The 20,340-nt window shown below is 45.5% G+C and overlaps 1 protein-coding gene across 1 annotated transcript in view; it reads left to right on the top strand.

Annotated features, from left to right (window-relative positions):
* The window catches only part of Fam227a (family with sequence similarity 227 member A), a 58,086-nt gene that overhangs the window by 14,347 nt on the left and 23,399 nt on the right, over positions 1 to 20,340 (top strand). Inside the window, exons 6-12 of the mRNA XM_074084887.1 lie at positions 5,768 to 5,914; positions 8,437 to 8,538; positions 9,102 to 9,206; positions 11,951 to 12,074; positions 13,854 to 13,961; positions 16,115 to 16,197; positions 20,211 to 20,262. Of these exons, the coding sequence (XP_073940988.1) occupies positions 5,768 to 5,914; positions 8,437 to 8,538; positions 9,102 to 9,206; positions 11,951 to 12,074; positions 13,854 to 13,961; positions 16,115 to 16,197; positions 20,211 to 20,262 (721 nt within the window). The remainder of the gene's footprint in view (positions 1 to 5,767; positions 5,915 to 8,436; positions 8,539 to 9,101; positions 9,207 to 11,950; positions 12,075 to 13,853; positions 13,962 to 16,114; positions 16,198 to 20,210; positions 20,263 to 20,340) is intronic.

Raw genomic sequence — 20,340 nt, 5'->3', positions numbered from 1 at the left:
AGGGAGGGCTGTCCTGGCTCACCCTACACTATCTCATCAGTCCACACTGTGGAGTCTATTTGTTCCTGAAGGAGGGGCAGCAGAGAGAGCTGCCTGGGGGGAGGAGAATTTGAGCTTTTAATTGAGATAGTAAATCCCATCTCAGCAGGGACACTGGACTTTTAGGTACTATGAGGAAAGAGTGACAGAAGAGGAGGTCTCTCCAAGAGCAGGCCAGACGCCAGGTAAACTAGTGCTCTAGGGGCTGGCCAGATTTGCCCTGAATGATAACTTTTGTCATTGGACCGGGGAAAAAGATAAAACAGAGAGACAGGCTCCACTGTCTAGGAGGAAAATGACCTTTTGTTTTTCTGCCATTATGGCTCCTCAACATTGATGCCAAGAAGTGGAGTGTGGACAGGAGGCTTGGACAAATCAATCCATAGAAGGTGGCACCTCATCTTCCATCTGCTGATGGGGGCACTTAGACCTCCAGTGGTTACCCTTGCAGAGGGCAGGGTCCCGGTTGGGGGCAGGGCTGTCTCCCAGGCTGTCCCCCCTTAAGCATTCTCTGCAGAAGTGCCCCTCCTGTCCACCACGGTAGCAAGTTCAGGATACAGGCCCCAGTTGGGTGGGGCCCTCTCTGAGAGCAGCAATGAGGCCATGGTGTCTCTTATCTTTTTCTCTCCCGTTAGTAAGTTCCTGGACATACAGACATAGCCATAAATACAGACATGGCTTGCTGTATTACTTGGCTCAATGACTTTTCCCTTCAGCCACAGTCTGAGTTTTTTATGAATATCTGGGGCTGACTGTTAGAAATTTATCTTTGAGGAGAACCTCTCTCACCTGTGACTCTGAGTCCACTGTGGTGTGCTTTCTGATAGTGTCCTTAAGATGCTGTAGAAAGGTAAGAGGATTTTCTTTTTTTTTTTTTTTTTTTTTGGTTGTTGCTGTAAAGTTGTTATTTTACATTGACACCTGACACTCTGGAGAGCAAGTCTCTGAACTGTTCTGGGCCTCAGTTTCCTCAACTTGAAGAATGAGGGATCTGGTCTAGGTTAAACTACGTTTTTCTACTATGAGATGGCAGAAGTGACATTAATGCCACTTATCTTCCTTACCATTTTTTAATTTTTTTTAGTAATGCTGGGGAATTGAACCCAGGGGCTTTGCACATGCTGGGCAGACATTCTCCCATTGAGCTACTTCCTCAGCCCCAAATATTATTATTATTATTTCTTACTTTGGCTGTACTTGGCTTGAACTGAGGACTTTCTGCTTGTAAAGTGGCACTCTACTGCTTGAGCCATATAATCATTTCCAACCTGAGTGGCCTGGGCCAGAACCCATTGCTTTTCTAATGAGAGAAATTTGTATAGGGGACCTCAGTTTACTTTTTTTCCTTTTATAGAAAAGGTCTAATTGGAGTATGGTATTGTAATTTAAGGAACCCTGTGAAGGCCACTTCTCTTGGTCACCCAAGGCATACTGAGGCCGACCTCAGAACAAAGCTTCCAACATCTACCAGCCAAAGACTGGAAGATGCAGGTCCCATCTAGAAAGAACAAAATGTTAGGATCCTGTCTTTTAGCTAACAGCAGGCAGCCTCTTTAATAAAGGCTACCTTTTTAGCAAAGAAATAAATCATTTGTAAAGTTAGAGAAGGGCATTTAGAGGGCATCCCAGCCAATAACAGTACCATATGGGACAACTAGTGTTAATATTTGGAGGGAAAAATTTATGTTGAGGCCAAAAGTATAGAAAATTCTAAATGAGAAGTTTAGAGACCACAGTAATGTCTATTTTGTTATTTCTGGATCTATAACCTTGAGCTAACAATTGACTTACAAAGGGTCTGATGCCCTGAGGTGTGAGTTGGGGCTAGGAGCAGGACTTGTGCAAGGTGCCACTCCCTCCACACACACCTGGGACAAATGACCCTGACTGTCTAGGCCTCATCCTGCGGCCTGTCGCCCCTCCCCGCTTCCTGTGTACTCTGTGTGGGTTTATTCTAGGGGAAGTGGTGGTGGGCTGCAGCCATTGCCACGTGTGGCTGGCGGCCCAGGATGTGCTGAGTCCTCTCTATGGATTCTCTTAGCTATGGCATGCGTTTTTGCTGTGTCCAGAAGCCAGCATCCTGTGCACAGCTGTGCCTGTTTGCTTTCCCTCATGTGCCACAGCATGAGTGTGGCAGCTGCAGTTTTTTGTAAGTGCTTTTGTAAAGCAGCTGATTTAAAGTTACTTTAGACTGACAGGCCTGGCAAACTAGTTGGAATAACTTAAGTCATAAGGTACCATGCTACAAGTTTTTCATGGGAGGCAGGGTCCCAGTAAGCCCAGGGAGGAGAAGGCAGACAGAGACAAAGGACATGCGGTGAGACCATGGAGGAGGCAGAAAAGGTGAGCTGACATCTTAGGTAAGGGAGAGGAAGGCAGAGCCCGGAGGCATGACACACGCCTGAGGGATTAGACATCACCTGTGCCTCTAGGTTGCTCCCATTGATTGGTACTGGCAGGCTTTCAGCAAAACGAAACCTCCACTCTCCAGTCACTGTCTCAGGAAAAGGGACATTAGATGGGGGGGGGAAGAGAAGCAGTCATCAGATGCCATAATCAAACAGGACTCCACCAATGTAGCATGAGGCATACCCGAATAAATCCGGGGCTTGGTCTCAGCCCACAGGAAGGGAGCATGAGCTCTCCCAGAGCTGGAACCGCCTTGAGGCCAGAATTGGCAAGGAATGGCTTGCTTAACTCCATGACAGGAAAAGTTTTTCAGGAAGATAGGAGGAGATAGGTATGGTAAGCAGTGCAAGAAGTCTTTTTACATGGGGAAGGAGGAGGTTTGGAGAGGAATTGGCTGAGTTAGAAACTGGTTTACAGGCTGATAGAATCTGCGCAGGGGACAGAAAGTACAGAGGGAGGGTTTGAGGGCAAGAAGCACATGTTTTTGCTTGCAAGTGGTACAGAGGGCTGGATTTAGGTGGAGGTATGAAAAAGCTTGAACATAATGGAATCTCTCCTCATCATTCTGATTGCTCACGGTAGTTATATGTCCTGTAAAAGGTTGGGATCTAAAGACCCGAAAAGTGGCCAGTGACTTTGGTTGTCCAAAGGATAAGTGGGCCAGCTTTGAGTGCAAAAGCGGATCAAATTTTTGGTTTTATATCTGGGGTCAAACCCGAGGTGCCCAAATTATTGAGAAGGCATCTCAGTGGGGAGTCAGACGGCAAAGAGGAGGTGGCCCCCATAGTGAGAGCTGGTTGGAAGAATATATGGAATTGCAGGGCATCCCCATGCTGCTCGAATATCCTGAGAATGGTACAAGGCACACAAGAAGCAGTCATCACTGCATTCAAGTGGCATGTAGGGCCCTCAAGGCCCAGAGGCTGTGGGTCACCCGGTGCCGGGCTTTGCAGATGGGTGGTCTCTGAGACCGACGACAAAAACAGACCCAAGCTGAATGGAGGGAAGGGAACCCCCCTCTACCATCTGAGTCCCAGAGATAGCTGAAAAGGGGGAATGTTTAAACCCCAGAGACACCAAGGGGAGAGACCGCAAAGGGAGCCCAAGAAGGGTATGTGGACTCACCAAAAGGATGTCCAGTGTTGGATGCAAGCGAGGGCAATTGGGAGAATGAGTCCTGGCCAGTCACGTCCTCAGGGTTGTCGTGGAGTGAGTTGGAATTGGGGTCCCACCAGGATTAGTGGGGAAATCCTCTCCGAGTCATGGCACCAAATGTAGGCCCCAAAGTGACCACATGGAGAGGAGTGACCTGGCCAAGAGATTCTTTATTGCCAGGTGAGAGAGGGGGAGAGCCGAGAGAGAGAGAGAAGGGCAGGTGCTTAAATACCCCTCAGTGAGACTTGGCATGATCTGATTGGTTAGGATCTTATGGTTTATGCTGATTGGAGGTTGGGGCAGAAGGAGAATTCAAGCTAGACTTGAGGCAGGACTGTGACCCTGGGAAACAGAAGCTTAAGGGTACCATTGGCGCCATTATTGCCAACATATATACCCCCCCTTGCTTTACACCTTTTAGCTTAGCAAATTCCAAAATAGTATGAAGTTTAATAGTTAAGGCTGCATTGAAACTGTCTTACACTCTATGTAAGCGGAGCAGATGTAACTATCCTGCCTAAGGTGGCCCCACCTGCAAATAGCTGAGCTGACATCTGACTCCAGGTCAGTACAGTGAATCACCAAGCTGCTCTTCCATTGTCAATCACCATGGCCCAGTTAGAAAATAACTCAGTCCTTAAAATGGCTCCATAAATGCCTTTGGGTAGAATTACTTCTCTCATTCTACTTTTCTGTATTTTTACATTTTTAGTAGTGATTATGTTTTAGTTTTGTTAAAGTCAATTTAATGGCATATATTAAGTACCATAAAAATTGAAAGGAAAGTGAAGAAGCTGAAAAGAGATACATATGTGAAAGAATCTGTGACCTTCATAAGCAGCAGGTCTTTATTAGGGAGAGGAGACTTGAGAGGGACCCTCGGCCATCAGAGTAAAACTCTGAGAGGGGCAAGAGCAGACCTTTCTTACAGGCTTTTACAGGATTTTAAACATCCTGTGGCAGGAAGAGGGAGGTTGGAGGGGATGGGCATTAGGTAAGATGGTTGGGAAGGAGGATGGGGGATGTGCTGGACATCAGTGGGAAGGTCATTGGGGTTGGGCTGTATGCATGTTGCTTTCTCAACATTCTAGCATTTGCATTGTTTCAGTGTTTCTTGACATTCCAGTATTCCAGGCTCTTTGATATACACACACACATACATGTACATACATATACATATGTGTGTGTTTATATATACACATACACATACATATATATATATATATATATCTACATATACATAAGTGACATGGGGGTGCTGCCTGTCTTCTGGCTACTTCCTGCTGTCTAGGGGCGATGTGGGGGGTTGTTGAGCCTGGAGAGTTTGTAGAAGTGTGATGACCTTGAACTGCTCCTCTGAGGTAGCCTGAGAAATGGCAGTAATATGTTCCTGTAAAAATTTTTGAAGGATACTAATGAGGCATGGTAGGAACATTACAGCCAGACAAACAAGGATGAGAGGAACCGCCAGCAGGATGAGCCATGGGTACAAGGAGGAAAGAATATTTGTAGGCTGTGAGGATGTTGTGCCCTATCCCTGAGTTTTTTTTATCCTGTCCCTAACTATTCCAGACTTACTGGTGAAGAAACAACAGTCCTGTCCTAGGAATAGTCATCCTTTGATCTGACATTATCATTTTGAGAAATTCATGCTGAATAAATGACTCAAAGGGAAAGGAGACTCCATATTCCAAGTTATTAATGACACTAATATTCATTGGAAGGAATCAGTGAGTAGTTAAATTACAGGATTTTAAATGATAACTTTGAAGACAGTGTAGCTCAATGAAAAACCTAAAAAAAAAGTTAAGATAAAGGACATAAAAGTGTGAGCTGTGTGAGTATATTGATTGAAATAACACACGTGTGTTTGGACACGTTTGTGCAAAGCCTTTAAAGAAAAACAGAGCTAACGTACACAGGTGTCTGTTAAGGGGTTCTAGGATGCTGAAGGCCCCCTCATTTCCTGCATGTCTAAAAGGCTATTGTACTATCTTCATAATAAAAAGGGGCAGGTATTCTACCATTTTTAAACTGTCAAAATTATACATGTATGGAATTATCACAATGAATTCCCTCATATTTCTAATGTATGATAATTCAGAAATAAAATCAACTGTCAAAATGATGGACCCCATTTTCATATCCCGCTTTTCTGCTTCAGAAAACAGCAGATAAAAATCTTCTGGCAGAGCTGCACCAGCCCCCCCAATTCAATGAAAAGAGGCCCAACAAGCTTCCCAATGGGATGGACTTCTGTAACATGGTGGGCAACGTGGTCCGGGCTGAGAAAAACCCCTATAGTGGGAAGGTAAGGAAAGAGAGTGGACAGTTCACTCCCTAGGGCCAGCTCTGCCCTGACTGTGCAACACCATGGGGTTGACCCCTCTGTCCTCCTTTCACACCCTGGGAGCAACTGAGGAACTCACCTGTGGCCATATGCCCGAAGGGATTGACCTGAGCTGGGAACCCTGGCCCAAGTTCACTCCAAAATCTAATTGTTTTCTCCCAGAGCAGTTGTCTTTAGGGTGTTGATCACGTTTCCTATTAGCAAAAACTTTTGAGCACTCACCTTCATAGATACGTGTCTGGAGATAACGTACAAACGTACATGTTACCTTGTCGGCCACTCCACTGTGCTCCAGTAAGCTTGCTTTTTCTTCTTTTTTTTATTTTTTTGCCACTCCACCAGCCCTTTTTTGTGATGGGTATTTTTGAGATAGAGTCTTGCGAACTATTTGCCCAGGCTGGCTTCAAACCGCAATCCTCCTGCTCTCTGCCTCCTAAGTAGCTAGGATTACAGGTGTGAGGCACTGGTGCCCAGGCCCAGCTTACTTCTTTTCTTTTCCTTTTCTATCAGACTTGTGGTTTGGCTATGAAGTATGCCACAAAAAGGCTTGTGTGTTAAAGGCTTGGTCTCCAGTGGTGTTCAGAGGTGGAATTTCAGGAAGTGATTGAACCACCAGGGCCCTGCCTTCATCAATGGATTAAAGCCAATGATAGATGTAAAATTTGATGGCATTATTGGGAGGCAGTGGAAACCATTGGAGGCAGGGCCTAGTTGAAGGAAGTATGTCACTGAGGGCATGTTCTTGGAGACTATGTCTTGTCCTGGGCCCCTTCCTCATCTCTCTCTGCTTCCTGGCTGCCATGAGGTGAGCAGCCTCTTCTACCACACGCTGTTCAGCCTTACCTCAGGCCTACAGTTACGAGGGCCAAGGGACCATGGACTGAAAGCCCTGAAACTGTGGGTAAAAATAAACCTTTCCTCCCTTTAAGTTGCTTTACCCAGGTATTTTTGCATAGCAACATAAAAGTGACTAACAACAGGCATTACTTAGAATGTTTTCTTCCTGCCCCTTGGGGTGAGTGAGCATAGCCTTAAGAACTGTGCCCAGAGCACCCTGGTTCCTTGGGAAGTGACAATGCCAAGGCCCAGAAGATCCTGTGTGCATACATGAGACAACATGGGAGGTGGGGAGTGACTCGAGAGGAGGTCTCAAGAAGGAAAGACCCTCAAAAAATGATCTCAGCAGCTATACAGTCACATCTCTTCCTCTTTTTTTTTTTTTTTTTTTTTTTTTTTGCAGGACTGGGGCTTAAACTCAGGGCCTTCACCTTGAGCCATTCTACCAGCCCTGTTTTTGTGAAGGATTTTTTGAGATAGGGTCTCATGGAACTATTTGCTTGGGCTGGCTTTGAACCATGATCCTCCTGATCTCTGCCTCCTGAGTAGCTAGGATTACAGGCTTGAGCCAGTGACTCCCAGCTCTTCTTCCTTCTGATTGCATAATTTCTGTGTCCCCAAAGCAACTCTGGTCATTGTCCCCTCAGCTCTTACCTAGTACCCCTCTATTCCTGGGACCCAGCATCTCAGACTGAGTCATTGCTTCAAGTCCCTCCCCCAATCCAGCCAGCTCTCTGTTTCTCTCCTCCCATCTCTCCATTCTCTCCCCTTCTCTCCCCTCCTCTTTCCGGCCCCTTCCTGCTGCCTGGCTGTGTCCAACTGATTCGGTCCCATCTGAGTGAGATGAGAAAGGAAGGTGTGTATCCTGCCACTGACACACAGGAGCTTTCAATAACTGTTACAGTAGCTTGAAAGCTAGGTTTTTGGCTGCTCCAAGCTCTTGGATGATTAATTTACTTTTAGAATTACATATGCTTATTACCAACTCAGCAGGGATCTTTTCCATTTGTATAATATCCACATTGGTTGATATTGTCACTGTTGACTGAAGGCAGGCGGTGAGAAATGGAGGTCGCTGGCGTGGAACAGCCGGCTAGAGTTATGGGCTCCAGTCCTGGCTCTACCACTTGCAGAGTGCCTGTATAACTTAGGCAAGTGCTTATACCTCTTCTGTCCTCGGTTTCCTGATCTGTGAGATCTTGGTCTCCTAGTCTGTGACAATAATATGTACTCATAAGATTATTGTCAGGTTAAATGAGAGAGGTAAAAATATTTGGCTTGGACTATGCAAATCATAGATACTCTCTGAAAGGTTAGGGGGCTTTTTTGATGACTCTGAAATATCCAAATTCCACAGATGACTGATGGGAAGATAATTCACTTAATAAAAAAAACTAGCCACTGGACACAGGAGAAAGTCAGGTTTCAAGTAAAGATAAATAAGAGTCTGGCTGTGGCTCCAGGTGAATTAAAAAAAAAAAAAAAGGTCAGGTGTGGTGATGCACTCAAGGATTGTGAGTTTGAGGCCAGCTTGGGCAACACAGTGTCTCAAAGAACCAAAATAATAATGATAATGATAACAGTGATAGTAATAGCAACCACAATAATAATGTAATTTTTTGTTGTTGTTTGGTCTTTTTTTCAAGTCTTTCTGTTCAGATAAAGAATTAGAGAAGTTTCTTTCTTCTCCTTTTCCGAGAGCCATATGGCTGGATAGCTTTTGGTGGATATTTCATAACAGGTACCAGGTAAATGCAAATCTTATTGTTTCTCTCCCTTGCTTATGTTATTTTTCTATGGAACAAATTCCAACCTTTTTAAAATGAGCCGCAAGCCTTTCTGATCCATGGACCACCCCCCAGGACTCTTCTGGCTTCAGACATTACCCAATGACTTGCAGCTCCCCCAAGCTTTAGGAGCTGGTACATGTTACATGGCTGATCCAAGGCAGGGCTGCGTGTAGAACTCAGAACCTCTTGGCCCAGAGTTTGGCTTCCTTTAACAAAACTCTGCCTCGTAGGCACATGCTTCATACAGTGATACAACAAATGAGTGGAGCATTTCCTATGTAGGTTAAATCACTTGTGAATAAGATTCCTGAAAACAAGAGCAAGAACCCCAGTGCTAAGATGGGTGTGATGGTTCAAGACTGTAAATCCCAGGAAGAAGGAGGATCAGGAGTCCAAGGCCAGCCTGGGGCTGCATAGAGAGACCTATCTCGAAAAACAAACAAATGACAAAAGAAACCCCAGCCCTCTTTCTGTTGCCACAGCCACTCTAGTAATTCATTCTCTGTCTCTTTTCCTGGCAGCCAAACAAGGAGATCCAGAATAAACTGTTCGACCGGATAGCCAGACACTATGCCTTTCTTTTGTTCCAACTACCCAGGTCCCACTATGAAGAGGCACTCTTAAAAGTGAGTATCAACCCCTGCTTTAAATAGACATTAGATTTCTATTCACTTCTGACATCAGGACAATGTTCTGTCCATGGAGGAGTAATTAGTGAGTGGTGATATGTCTGTACACTGCCTTGTAATGCAACAGTTAACAAAAAAATGCAGTAGAGTTCTACATACTTACTAGGGCACAATGAGGTATTTTTAGTGAAAAACAGCAACTTATCCAACTCTATGCTCTCTCTATATGTACATGTATATACAGTCATGAACTGCATAACAAATTATTTTATCAATGATGGATTATATGGGGCTGGGGGTGATGGCATACACCTGTAATCCCAGCTACTCAAGAGGCAGAGATAGGGAGGGTTGAGATTTGAAGCCAGACTAGGCAAAAAGTTAGTGAGACACCATCTCAACCAACAAGCTGGGCATAGTGGTGCACTTCTGTATTCAAGCTACGCAGGAGGCATAGGTAGGAGGGTCTGGTCCAAGGCTTGCCCCAAGCAAAAACAGAAGACACTAGCTGGTAAATAACTAAAAAGAGAAAAAGGGGGAGGGACTTGGGGGGGGTAGCTCAAGCAGTAGAGTGCCTACCTAGCAAGTGAGAGGCCCTGAGTTCAAAACCCAGTACTGCCCAAAATAAATGAATAAATAAATAAGTAAAAGAGTGCATATGGCAGTGATCCCATGAGACTATATTGCCTAAAGACTGCACGGCATCTTAGTTTGATGTTCATACAATGATGAAATCACCTGTGCATTTCTCAGAATGTACCCACCACTGACTCGTTTCTGTATATGTATGAACCTATGAACAGGAAAAAATCTGGAAAAATATTTATCAAACTCAGCAATTTTATCTCTGGGAGCAAGGTTATATGGGAATCACCTTTTCTATTTTATATATTTCTGTAGTATTTAAATAAGCATGGAATGTTAAATTTAGAAGTATGAACACGTAGATGTATATATGTATTAAGGAATTGCTAGAAAAAAATATGAGTGAATACTCACATGATTTTCAGGTGAGCAAGGGGTTTCTAAATATGACCCTGAGGAAGTAGACCATAAAGGAAAAGATTGGTAACTGTATAAATTTTTCTGTGTAGCCCAGGCTGGTCTTGAACTCTCAGTCTTCCTGTCTCAGCCTCTCAAGTGCTGGGATTATAGGTATGTACCACCATGCCCAGCCATTAACTATATAATTTTTAAGCTACTACACACAAAGGTAAAAGGCAAATGACCAACTATGCAAAAATACTGGTGGCATATATATTACACAACATAAAAACTCTTACAAATCAGTAAGAAAAGATGAGACACCACATAGACCAATGGACAAAGTACATAAACTAGAAATTCACCGAGGGAGAAGTAATGGGTGGGAAAAAGTTTACACTCAACAATAATCCAAAATGCACATTAAAGTAATAATTTAGTTCCCCCAATTGGGACTGGGAATTTAGCTCAGTGGAATAGTGCTTACTTGGCATGCATGAGACCCTGGGTTCTATCCCTGCCAGGGAAAAATAATACAAAATTTAATACCCCCTTTTTGAGTTAAATTGCCTAGATTAAAAAGTGTGATCCCCAGAACAGTCAAAGAGGAAGGAAATGTCCTTCTCAGGGCTTGGGTGGGAAGCAAACCCGTACAGCCAGACTAAAAGGCTCTGCATTGTCTAGTGACTGCTACACAGGCCAACTGGGCTTGCTTTGTTTCTTTTCTTTCTTTGTTTTTTGAGACAGGGTCTCACTATGTAGCCCAGGTTGGCCTGCAACCCGAAATCCTCCTGCTTTAGCCTCTCAAGTATTGGGGATTACAGGTGTGTTCTACCATGCCCATTGTCACCTAGTTGTTCTGTGCTTCAGTTTCATCATCCATAAAATGCAGCTAGTAATACCTCTCTTAGTTATCTTAAGGATTAAATAAATGCTCTTTGTAAGGTATATGACATATTGCCTGGCACACACTAAGCCCCCAATATGTCATAGCTGCTATAATTACCATAATTAAACCATTTTCTGGTCAGGTGTGGTGGTATATCCCTGTGATCCCATTGTTTGGGAGACTGAGGCAGGAGGACTGTGAAGTTGAGGTCAGCCTAGACTACACAGTGAGACCCAGTCTACAAAAACCAACCAATTAACCACCCATCTTCTGGAGCTGCCTCTGTTCATGTATTGTTCATTCATTCAGCAGATTTTCTGTGGCTATATGCATCAGGCATAATAGATAAAGGACAATGCCCAGTGATGGGGAATGTTTAAGTGAGTTTGAACACACTCAATACGATGGAAAAAAAAATTCAAAGGGTTTATAACAACTTGTAGAAGTGCTTGTATTGTGGTATTAAATGGATAAAACCCAATGTAAATGTATAATTTGAGCCCATTTAAAAAAAAAAAAAACCTAGCTGGGCGCTGGTGGCTCACACTTACACTTATAATTCTAGCTACTTGGGAGGCAGAGATCAGGAGGATCACTGTTTGTGGCCAGCCTGGGCAAATAGTTCACAAGACCCAATCTCCAAAATAACCAGAGTAAAATGGAACCAGGAGATGTAGTAGTAGAAAATCTGCTTTGCAAGTGCAAAATTCAAACCCTGACCCCCCCAAAGGAAAAAAAAAAAAGCTCCTCAGAAAATGAAGACAGCTTGATATCAGGAAAGAATTTTATCACACATCCTTCCTAAAGTCCAGGCTCTTTTCTGGGGTGGAAACATGGAGAATTGTCGTGAGCTCTGCTTGTTCCCTAGAAATTGCCGTCACTTCTGAGCAAAGCCTTGTACACCAGCTTCTGCTGCTGCTTCCCCCAGTCCTGGTTCAACACACACGAATTCAAGTCTGACATCTGTAACACCATGAGCCTGTGGATTGCAGGTGAGAGGTGACTTCTTCCTGGGGAAAGCAATTTGGCTAAAAGGTTTCCCCCGGGGCCTGGGTACATTTTCATTGGCTGTGAGCCTCTTCACCAAGGCAGTCTTCGTTTCTCTCCTCACCATTAAGAAGAGTGAAGTGTGTGGTTAGAGGCCCATGAAGAATGAATTTTCCTCCTTCCTTGGAAACAGTCAGACATCCCTGCCTAACCTATGTTTTATGCCCAGCTACCTCTGCAGGGAGTGAGGTGCCCTTTCCTAAGGCACTGAAGTTTCAGCTTAGCCCTGTTAGTAAACCATGGGCCATGGGTTGATGGGCTGCAAAGCAGCATGGTGGTTAGCTTATCCCACCTTTCCCATGTGACCCAAGTGGCCACCATAGCCCACCCCTCCAGCACACACAGAGCCAGCTCCATGCCTGCCTTCCACTTCCTGTCTCAGCCTAGACATGTCCTAAGGTGATTAAAAGCTTATTTCTTTTGTACTAGGTACATTGCTACATTAGCGCCTTCTACATTTCCTGACATGTTGGGTGTTTCCAAGATCACCCCCACTTTAGTACCAAGTTGTAGTCACAGCTAAGCTTAACAGTGCTGAGTAAGGACCACAGCTGGGTCATGGGGAAAGACAGGCAGTCTGGAGTCATCCAAGTGTGGGCTTTCTTGTGTGCTCACTGAGGAGGAGGGAGTCGCATGGAGCCTCTCATCCCCTGCGAGGAAAATGTAGTCACTCCTGTGTGATGTTTTTGCCAAGAGAAGTCCACTGGAGACTAAGTGGCCAAGGTTTTCAGTGGGATCACCATGAAGACTACATGTCTGTCCCATATCACAATTCTGAGAAAGCAGGTGTTCAGCATAGGCCCCACTGTGTGTAAAAACAGCCTAGGCACAGTGAGCTTACTCTGTATCGAGAAAGTTTTGTGTTAGTGTAAGGAACTGTTTGCCAGCAGAGTTCCCAAATGCCAGCTTTGCAGGCCTCCCTCAGGCTAGCTGTCAAAGGCCTATTATGCTAACTTTTCTTCATTTGATCCTCTTAACAAGTAAGTTCAGGAGCTAAGAAATAGGGTGCAGGTGTTTGAGCCCAGGCGGGGGCACCCCAAAGCTAGGTCTATGACCACTATGGAATCCTGCCTCCATTCTCTGACCCTCTTCTTGTTATTCTTCCTGTTCCCCTTTTCATCCAAGGCTGCACTTCCTTCCCCTAACTAATCCCCAGAAATAAACCTCCTGTTCACTTGCTTTGTCCAATGGAGCCAGCAGCTTTGGCTTAACTCCAGTAATCCTTGGAAAAGTCACCATTGAGTGTTGAGGTGAACCCACTTCTGACACCTAGCTTAGTGTGCTAACATGGTGAACAAACATTTGCTAAGCACCTGTTTACTATGTGCCAGGTCCAGTAGGAAGCCCTAGAAGCATAAAGATGAATAAGACCCAGCCCTGCCCTGAGGCAGGGCACAGTCCAGCCAGAACAGGGGAGATGGTAGGAAAAGAACCACTGTGGTGCCTCCACACTTGCAGAGTCACACACCCACGCAATCTGATCCTGACACCAAGCCATCTGTCAGAAGGGCAGGTGGCATTGTTGCCATTTTCCAAATGAAGAAACCAAAGCTGTCTAGGGAGGAAGCAATGTGCCCAAGGCCACTAGGCTGGTAGGAGGCTAGTACTTGAAGCCCAGCCTCCCTACACCAGCCGAGGTTTTGAGGCTTCTGTCCTCCTCTTCTGGGTGGTTGCCCCCATTCTCATTGGTGGAAACATCTGTGATCACTCTCAACTTCTCTTAGGGACATACCCTTGCCCGCAGAGCTATAACAGCTGGGACTACTCGGAACTGGATCCAGAGAGGTTCCGAAGAGAGGAGTTGATGTTACAGAGAAGAAGGATGATAAAGGGTAAGATGCCAGTTGTATCCCCTGCTCCCTGTGCCCCCTGCCACCCTCCCAACCACTATCTAACCAAGGCATTGGAGGGCTGAAGCGTTGACGTGCCCAGATCAGGCTCTCTCCCACCAACCACCAAAACGAGTGAGCGTTATGCTTACGAACTGAAGTTAGAGTCCACCCAACAGAGTTGTTGGGATGTGAGGAGTAGGATTTTATATTCAAACAGTAGATGTCCAGTGTTGCGTGTCTACAGTGTGCCCGGGGCACTGTCCTGGGCTCTCTGTCCAGGTCATTCCATCCTCAGAACAACCTGTCGAGGGACATACTAAATCATACCGCAGATGAGGAAACTAAAGTTCAGAGGTGCACTAAGGTCAGCTCTTTTCACTCAGCAGTCACATGGGGAGCACCATGTGCCTGGCACTGTGCTAACCACTGGGAATATGGTGGTGGAGGCGAGCCCAGGCTCTCCTTCCAGTCCAGGGGGGCAATTCAGACAGCGTAAGTATATTGCATACTGAGATGGGAGGATACAGGGTGCAGAGACAGCATGGGCTAGGGTGCCCAGGCCAGTCTGATGTAACCAAATAAATGTAATGGGGGTTAGAGGAGTGTCTCAAGTGGTACTGCATCTGCCTAGCATGTGTGAAGCCCTGAGTTCAAACCCCAGTACCACACCTTGGTGAACGGAAAGCCAAAAGCTTAACCAGGAGATAAGGGAGTGAAAAAAGGTTTATTATTTTGCAGCAAGTAAGGAAGACACTGGAGAAAATTCTCAGAGCAGTACCTCTGAACAAAGACAGCAAGGGCAAAACTCATACATATTCATTAGGAAAGACTCAGCGTCACGTGTGCCAGTGTGCACATTCCAGTGCGCATGCCCAGTTCAAGGTCACATGTTCAAAAAAATGGTGGATGGGGACATCTTTGGGTGGAGATTTAGTAATGGTATGAACAAAGTTTATTCTAGGTCACCTAAAAAGAGTGCGAGGAGCAATTTTGTCTGGTGCCTTGTTTCTATGGAGAACCTTATCTGAAACAAACAAACAAACAACCTTGAAGCAACCTTCAAGGAGCAGTAACAGTCATTTAAAGGGGCAGCAGCCCCTGTCTCCCTCCTCCCTCCCCTCCACCCCATGTCCCCCCTAGTCCCCCATGAGTATAGGTGATTGCTCCTAAAGTACCTATGTAGCAGCTAACACTGACGGGGGCAGTGAGTGGTTTTTCAGGCAGGTGGGGGAGAAGTCAAGTGTAGCCTGAGGGTCTGCAACCACAGCCAAGGCCACTTTGGAGATGAAGTGGGTCGGACCCTGCAGTTTCCCAGTCTCCCAGTGATCTTCAGGCACGGTGCGGTTGGGGACGCCCTGGTCTAGAGCACAGAGAGAATGTCTGTATCCCTTGGCACAAAGTAGGACTATAGCTGTTGCCTGGAAATGGGACACTTGATCTTAGCCAAAAGACCCAGTAGCGATGTCTGGAAATTATAATAGTGAGCACTCAGGCCAGACTCTGTCACCTGTCACTTTTCTAAGTGTTTACACTAGTAGAGTTTCCCAGTAGTCACCATGCCCACAGGACAACCTGTAAACTTGTCAGCATTTCTGTTTTTCCCCCTGGGGCAGTGATCTTCAAGTTTAATGATATTTTAATGAATATTCAATTTAATAGTTTATGAGTTTTATATATTTTCTTTTTGTCCATCTGTCTTTTTTTTTTTGTTTGAGACAGAATTTTACCCTGTAGCCCAGACTGACTTGAACTCTCAATCCTTGTGCCTCAGCCTCCCAACAGATTTTATTTTTTAAATACTTAATTCAATATTTATTCATTTTGGTTTTATAGGGTCCTCAGTTTTTCTTTGGAGGCCTTTACTGTTTTTTTCATGTAATAAGAGTTTGCTCGAACACATGGCTCTGTGGACATTATTTCCTTTAATTAGTTCATCAGCCCTGTGTTCTTGCTGTTTGGGATCTCAGCTTGCCTGAGATCACTCAGCAGGTGGATTGAGCAGAGAGGTTCTAGCCTGTTCTCGTGTGGGTGTGCTTTTGCCATTGCAGTATCCCTAGCCTCCAGGGAGGGATTGTCTCAAAGCTCCTGGTCTGTAGTCTTTCTTTTATCCCATGGCTAGAAGGCACCAAAGAACAGCTTTTTCCCTTCTTTAGGAAGAGAGTTTTCCGTCTTCGTTTGTAAGAGAACCTTCTCCCACAAGCCACTCCGGAGTGGAAAATCCCACCACCTCCCTCAGGTAAGTCGGGCAGAAACAGACCTGAACCCTTGGGAGCCCCTAAAAACAAGAAACTTTGGACTCTCTGGAAGCATCAGTAGCTCTTGTTGGCGTTGATCTCTGTACTCCTGTCTCCATTCTATCCCATCTTTTCAGTGAGGGGCTCTCGTAGGCTCCAACCGCCCCGCGGATGAGTGGACAGGGATGCAGGAAAGTTGAGTAAGGACCCAGCCTTTGAGTGCAGGCTGCATCACGAGGTGCTTTCATATTTTTTCCCCATTAGTCTTGGTGGACACCTGAAACCTGGTAGTCATCCTGACACCCACTTCTCCTGCCCTGCTGATGTTCCCTTTGCTGTACTTTCCACAGCTACCCACTTCTCGCTCTTTCACTCCCACCACCCCCGGGGTGTTGGGAGTTGAAGCTCCCATTGCTGTCATCAGATAGCAGGCCCTTGATTTTACCAAAGAAAGACTTGAGGGGCAGACACACAAAGGAGTTTTGACAGAGTGAGATTTACTGGAGCAAAAACAAAAGCACACCCTCAAGAAATGATGACAGTGGGCAACCGACCAAGCAGCCAAATGCCCTGAGCTCTTAATCACTTTTATGGACTGTAGAAGATTAGATATGTTGATTTTATGTACATAATTGTGAACATTTCTGAGAGACCAAGAGGGCCTTTCCAAGAACTGGAGGACAGACATGTTTTTACCTAATAAGGTACCTTGAGAGACAAGATGGCAATTTGAGGGGAGGTATGTGCAACAAACTGCAACTATAATGAAATGCAGATAAGAGCTCTAGATTTGGGAAAGTCCCTGCTGGGAATCACTAGCCAGTGTTCCAAGGAGTAGGTCAACTGTAATCCAGAGTCTGTACTCCATCCTGGCAGTGGCCACCTAGGGGTGTGGAGTCTTCCTGAGTCTTCCAGAGTCTTCCAGAGCCAATGGCTAATACTCAGCCCAGAGAGCACAGATTTAGTGTCCTTCCTGAGCCGTGATTTCCTAATGCCCCAGGTCCCCTTTGGGAAACTCGTCTGTGCTAGCTGAAAACATGCTAGTGCCACTAGGGAGATAATTTGACTCTTGAGAACTTTGTTCCTAGTCTCTCAGTAGGCTTGAGCCTCTTGGAGTTTATAGGAAGTCATACTAACTAGGGTGGTGTTGCATTCTCAAACATGATGGCAGTAGATTAGGTGATATACAAGACAAACCAATGAGAGGAGAGCATTTCTCCCTTGAGTCTTTTAACAGCAAATAAAATGGTTGGAACAAAGTGCTCTAATGTCCAGTGCAAATCTCCCAGGGATTGTCCCCCATTGAGGTACTGATGCTGCACAGCAAAAATAATCATATAGTTTCTTTCCCTACCACCATAGAAACAGAGTGAGAAAAATCAGTATAAGGCAGATAGGCTGATGCAAGACAAGGTGGACTGAGAGCCATGGAAAAGACTTGAAGAAGTCAAGAAATAGACAAGATCGAAACCAGCAAAAACCCTAGCCAAAGAGATTGGATGTGAATGACATGACTTGACAGTGTTCCTACAGTGTTTCATGGATACATTGACTTGTGGTGGCCAAGAAGGCCTAATGCCACTCCATCCTGCTCTGTGCCCATTCACCTTAGCACAGCTATCTTCAAGTGGCAAGTGTCCTACTGACATGTAAGTGCTTAACTGTGCCCTCATGTGAGAGAAAGAGAAAGAGATGAGGACAGGAGGACAGCTCAATGTCAGTTTGGCCAGTGAAACATTTGAAAATAGGTTTACCAGTTTATTGGAAGGACAGTCACCTCAACTGGATCTGGGCAACTCCTCAAGTGGGTCCTCCCCCAATCACTGGAGAACAAGGGTTTGTATCACCAAAGAAAGAGCTGAGGGGTAGACACTTAGAGGAGTTTTGTTTGTTTGTTGTTTTTTGTTTTGTTTTGGTGGGACTGGGGTTTGCACTCAGGGCTTCACATTTGCAAAGCAGGAGCTCTACTGCTTGAGCCACACCTCCAGTCCTAACACAGGAGTTGTGAGAGTGAGACTTAAATGTAAGTACATTCTCAAGATAGGATGAGAGTGGGCAACCTGACCAAGCAGCCAAGTGCCTTGAGCTCTCAGGTGTTAGGTGCTTTTATAAGCTTAAGGTTTATAAGATTAGGTATGCTAACTTATTTATTTATTTATTTATTTTTATTTTATTCATGTGTGCATACATTGTTTGGGTCATTTCTCCCCCCTTTCCCCCACCCCCTCCTTTACCTCCCCTTACCCCTCGCTACCAGGCAGAAACTATTTTGCCCTTATCTCTAATTTTGTTGAAGAGGGAGTGTAAGCAATAATAGGAAGGACCAAGGGTTTTTGCTAGTTGAGATAAGGATAGCTATCCAGGGAGTTGACTCGCATTGATTTCCTGTGCGTGTGTGTTACCTTCTAAGTTAATTCTCGAACTAACCTGTTGTCTCGTTCCTGGTCCCCTTCTCCTATTGGCCTCAGTTGCTTAGAGTATCTGCTTTAGTTTCTCTGCGTTGAGGGCAACAAATGCTGTCTAGCTTTTGGGTGTGCTGACTTTATGTACATAACTATGGACGTTTATGAGAAATGGGAGGACATTTCCTAGAACTGGAGGACAGGGAGTGGTTTACCTAATAAGGTGCCCTCAGAGCAAGTGATTTGAGGGGAGGTGTTAGCCTCCAGCTCGCTGTTAGATCTGGGAAAGCCCCAGCTGAGGACCATTAGCCAGTGTTCCGGGAAGTGGGTCAAGCATAATACCAGGATTGTTTGTAAAGCAGGATGCTTGGCAGAACGCGCCTGGATGTGGTACCGCACCTGTTCTTTGACTCCTCAGCTTTATTGTGTCTTATTGCTACTTGCCTTCCTTGAGCTCTCAGTATACCCTGGTTCAGGAAAGGGAGTGTGTGGATGCCTTCCCAAAGGGAAATTCGTGTGCTGCTTTGAGACAGAAAGGGGACAGGTGTCTGAGGACACATCTCTCTGCCCCTTCTTAGTTACCTTCAGCTCAAAATAATTTTTATGACAAAGCGGCATTTCGGAAGTGGTATATTCTTTTTCTTTTTTTTAGAGATTGAACCCAGGCCCTTGTGCATGCTAAGCAAGCACTACCACACCCCCAGTCCAGGGGTGGCATATTCTGATCTTCACTCTCATACGCAGAGTCAGCTTTCTTGATTCCCTGGTCTGGATGAGGTTTCTTATTTCATGTGCTCGTATCTCTTTCGTTCAGAGTACTCACATAATTATTCAATCATTCCTCTGATTATGGCTGTGTCCTCACTAATCTTTCAGCTCTGGGCCAACTGCCCCATTTCCAATACCATGCTTCGTTTTTAACAGATTGCAGGTGGGGCCTGATTCCTTGCAAGAACAGCCTGCACCCTGGCTCAGTGCAGAGATGGCTCTTTCTGGTCTGGCACACTCACCTCAGGGAGGTTTGGATGGGTAAAGAGTATGCCTGCCTTTTGTAAAGTGCAGCCCAGAACACCCTGAAGTGTCGAGACAATCTTTTTTAGGAAGCAGCAAGGTGTGGCGGCCCACACCTACTACTAGAACACTTCGCGGGGCTAAGGCAGGAGGCCTGCCTCAGGAAAAAAAAAAATATATATATATATATATCCATATGTGTGTGTATATGTGTGTATATATATACATATATATATAAGAGAAAGAGAGGAGGAAGAGAGGGAGGGGTTTGAATGAAGGGATATGTGAGGATCTGGAAATGAGTGTTTTCAGAACCATCAGTCCTCGGAAGGTCCTCACAGGGTTTGGGATCTCTGGTTAACTGGATCCCAGGAGTCCCAGTTCAGCTGGGCAGCCTTAGGCAAGTTACTTAACTTCCCAAGACTTGGTTTCTGAAGTACACCCCAGTGCTGCTTGCTGATTCCATGAAGACTGGCCTCACGGGGAATCCTCAGGTGCCCAGTCCTGCCATGCTGCCCAGCTTCTCTCCTTCTGCTATGAATCACCGCCTCCCAGGCTTCTCCTGCTCTCATCTGCCCTTCTGCACTCCATCTCCACCCCAGTACCTCCCAGGGAAAGCCTTCATTGAGAAACCAGAAGCAATCAAGCAAGAAGGTACTTGCCTTGCTGCCCAGACAGCCTGCCCCTGTCTGTCTCCCCCTCTGCCATCCCTGTGGCCTGGACTAAGGGCCC

This window comes from Castor canadensis, chromosome 8 (assembly GCF_047511655.1).
Source record: "Castor canadensis chromosome 8, mCasCan1.hap1v2, whole genome shotgun sequence".
NCBI classification, from domain to species: Eukaryota; Metazoa; Chordata; class Mammalia; order Rodentia; family Castoridae; genus Castor; species Castor canadensis.
This window is presented reverse-complemented; position numbering and strand designations above follow the sequence as displayed.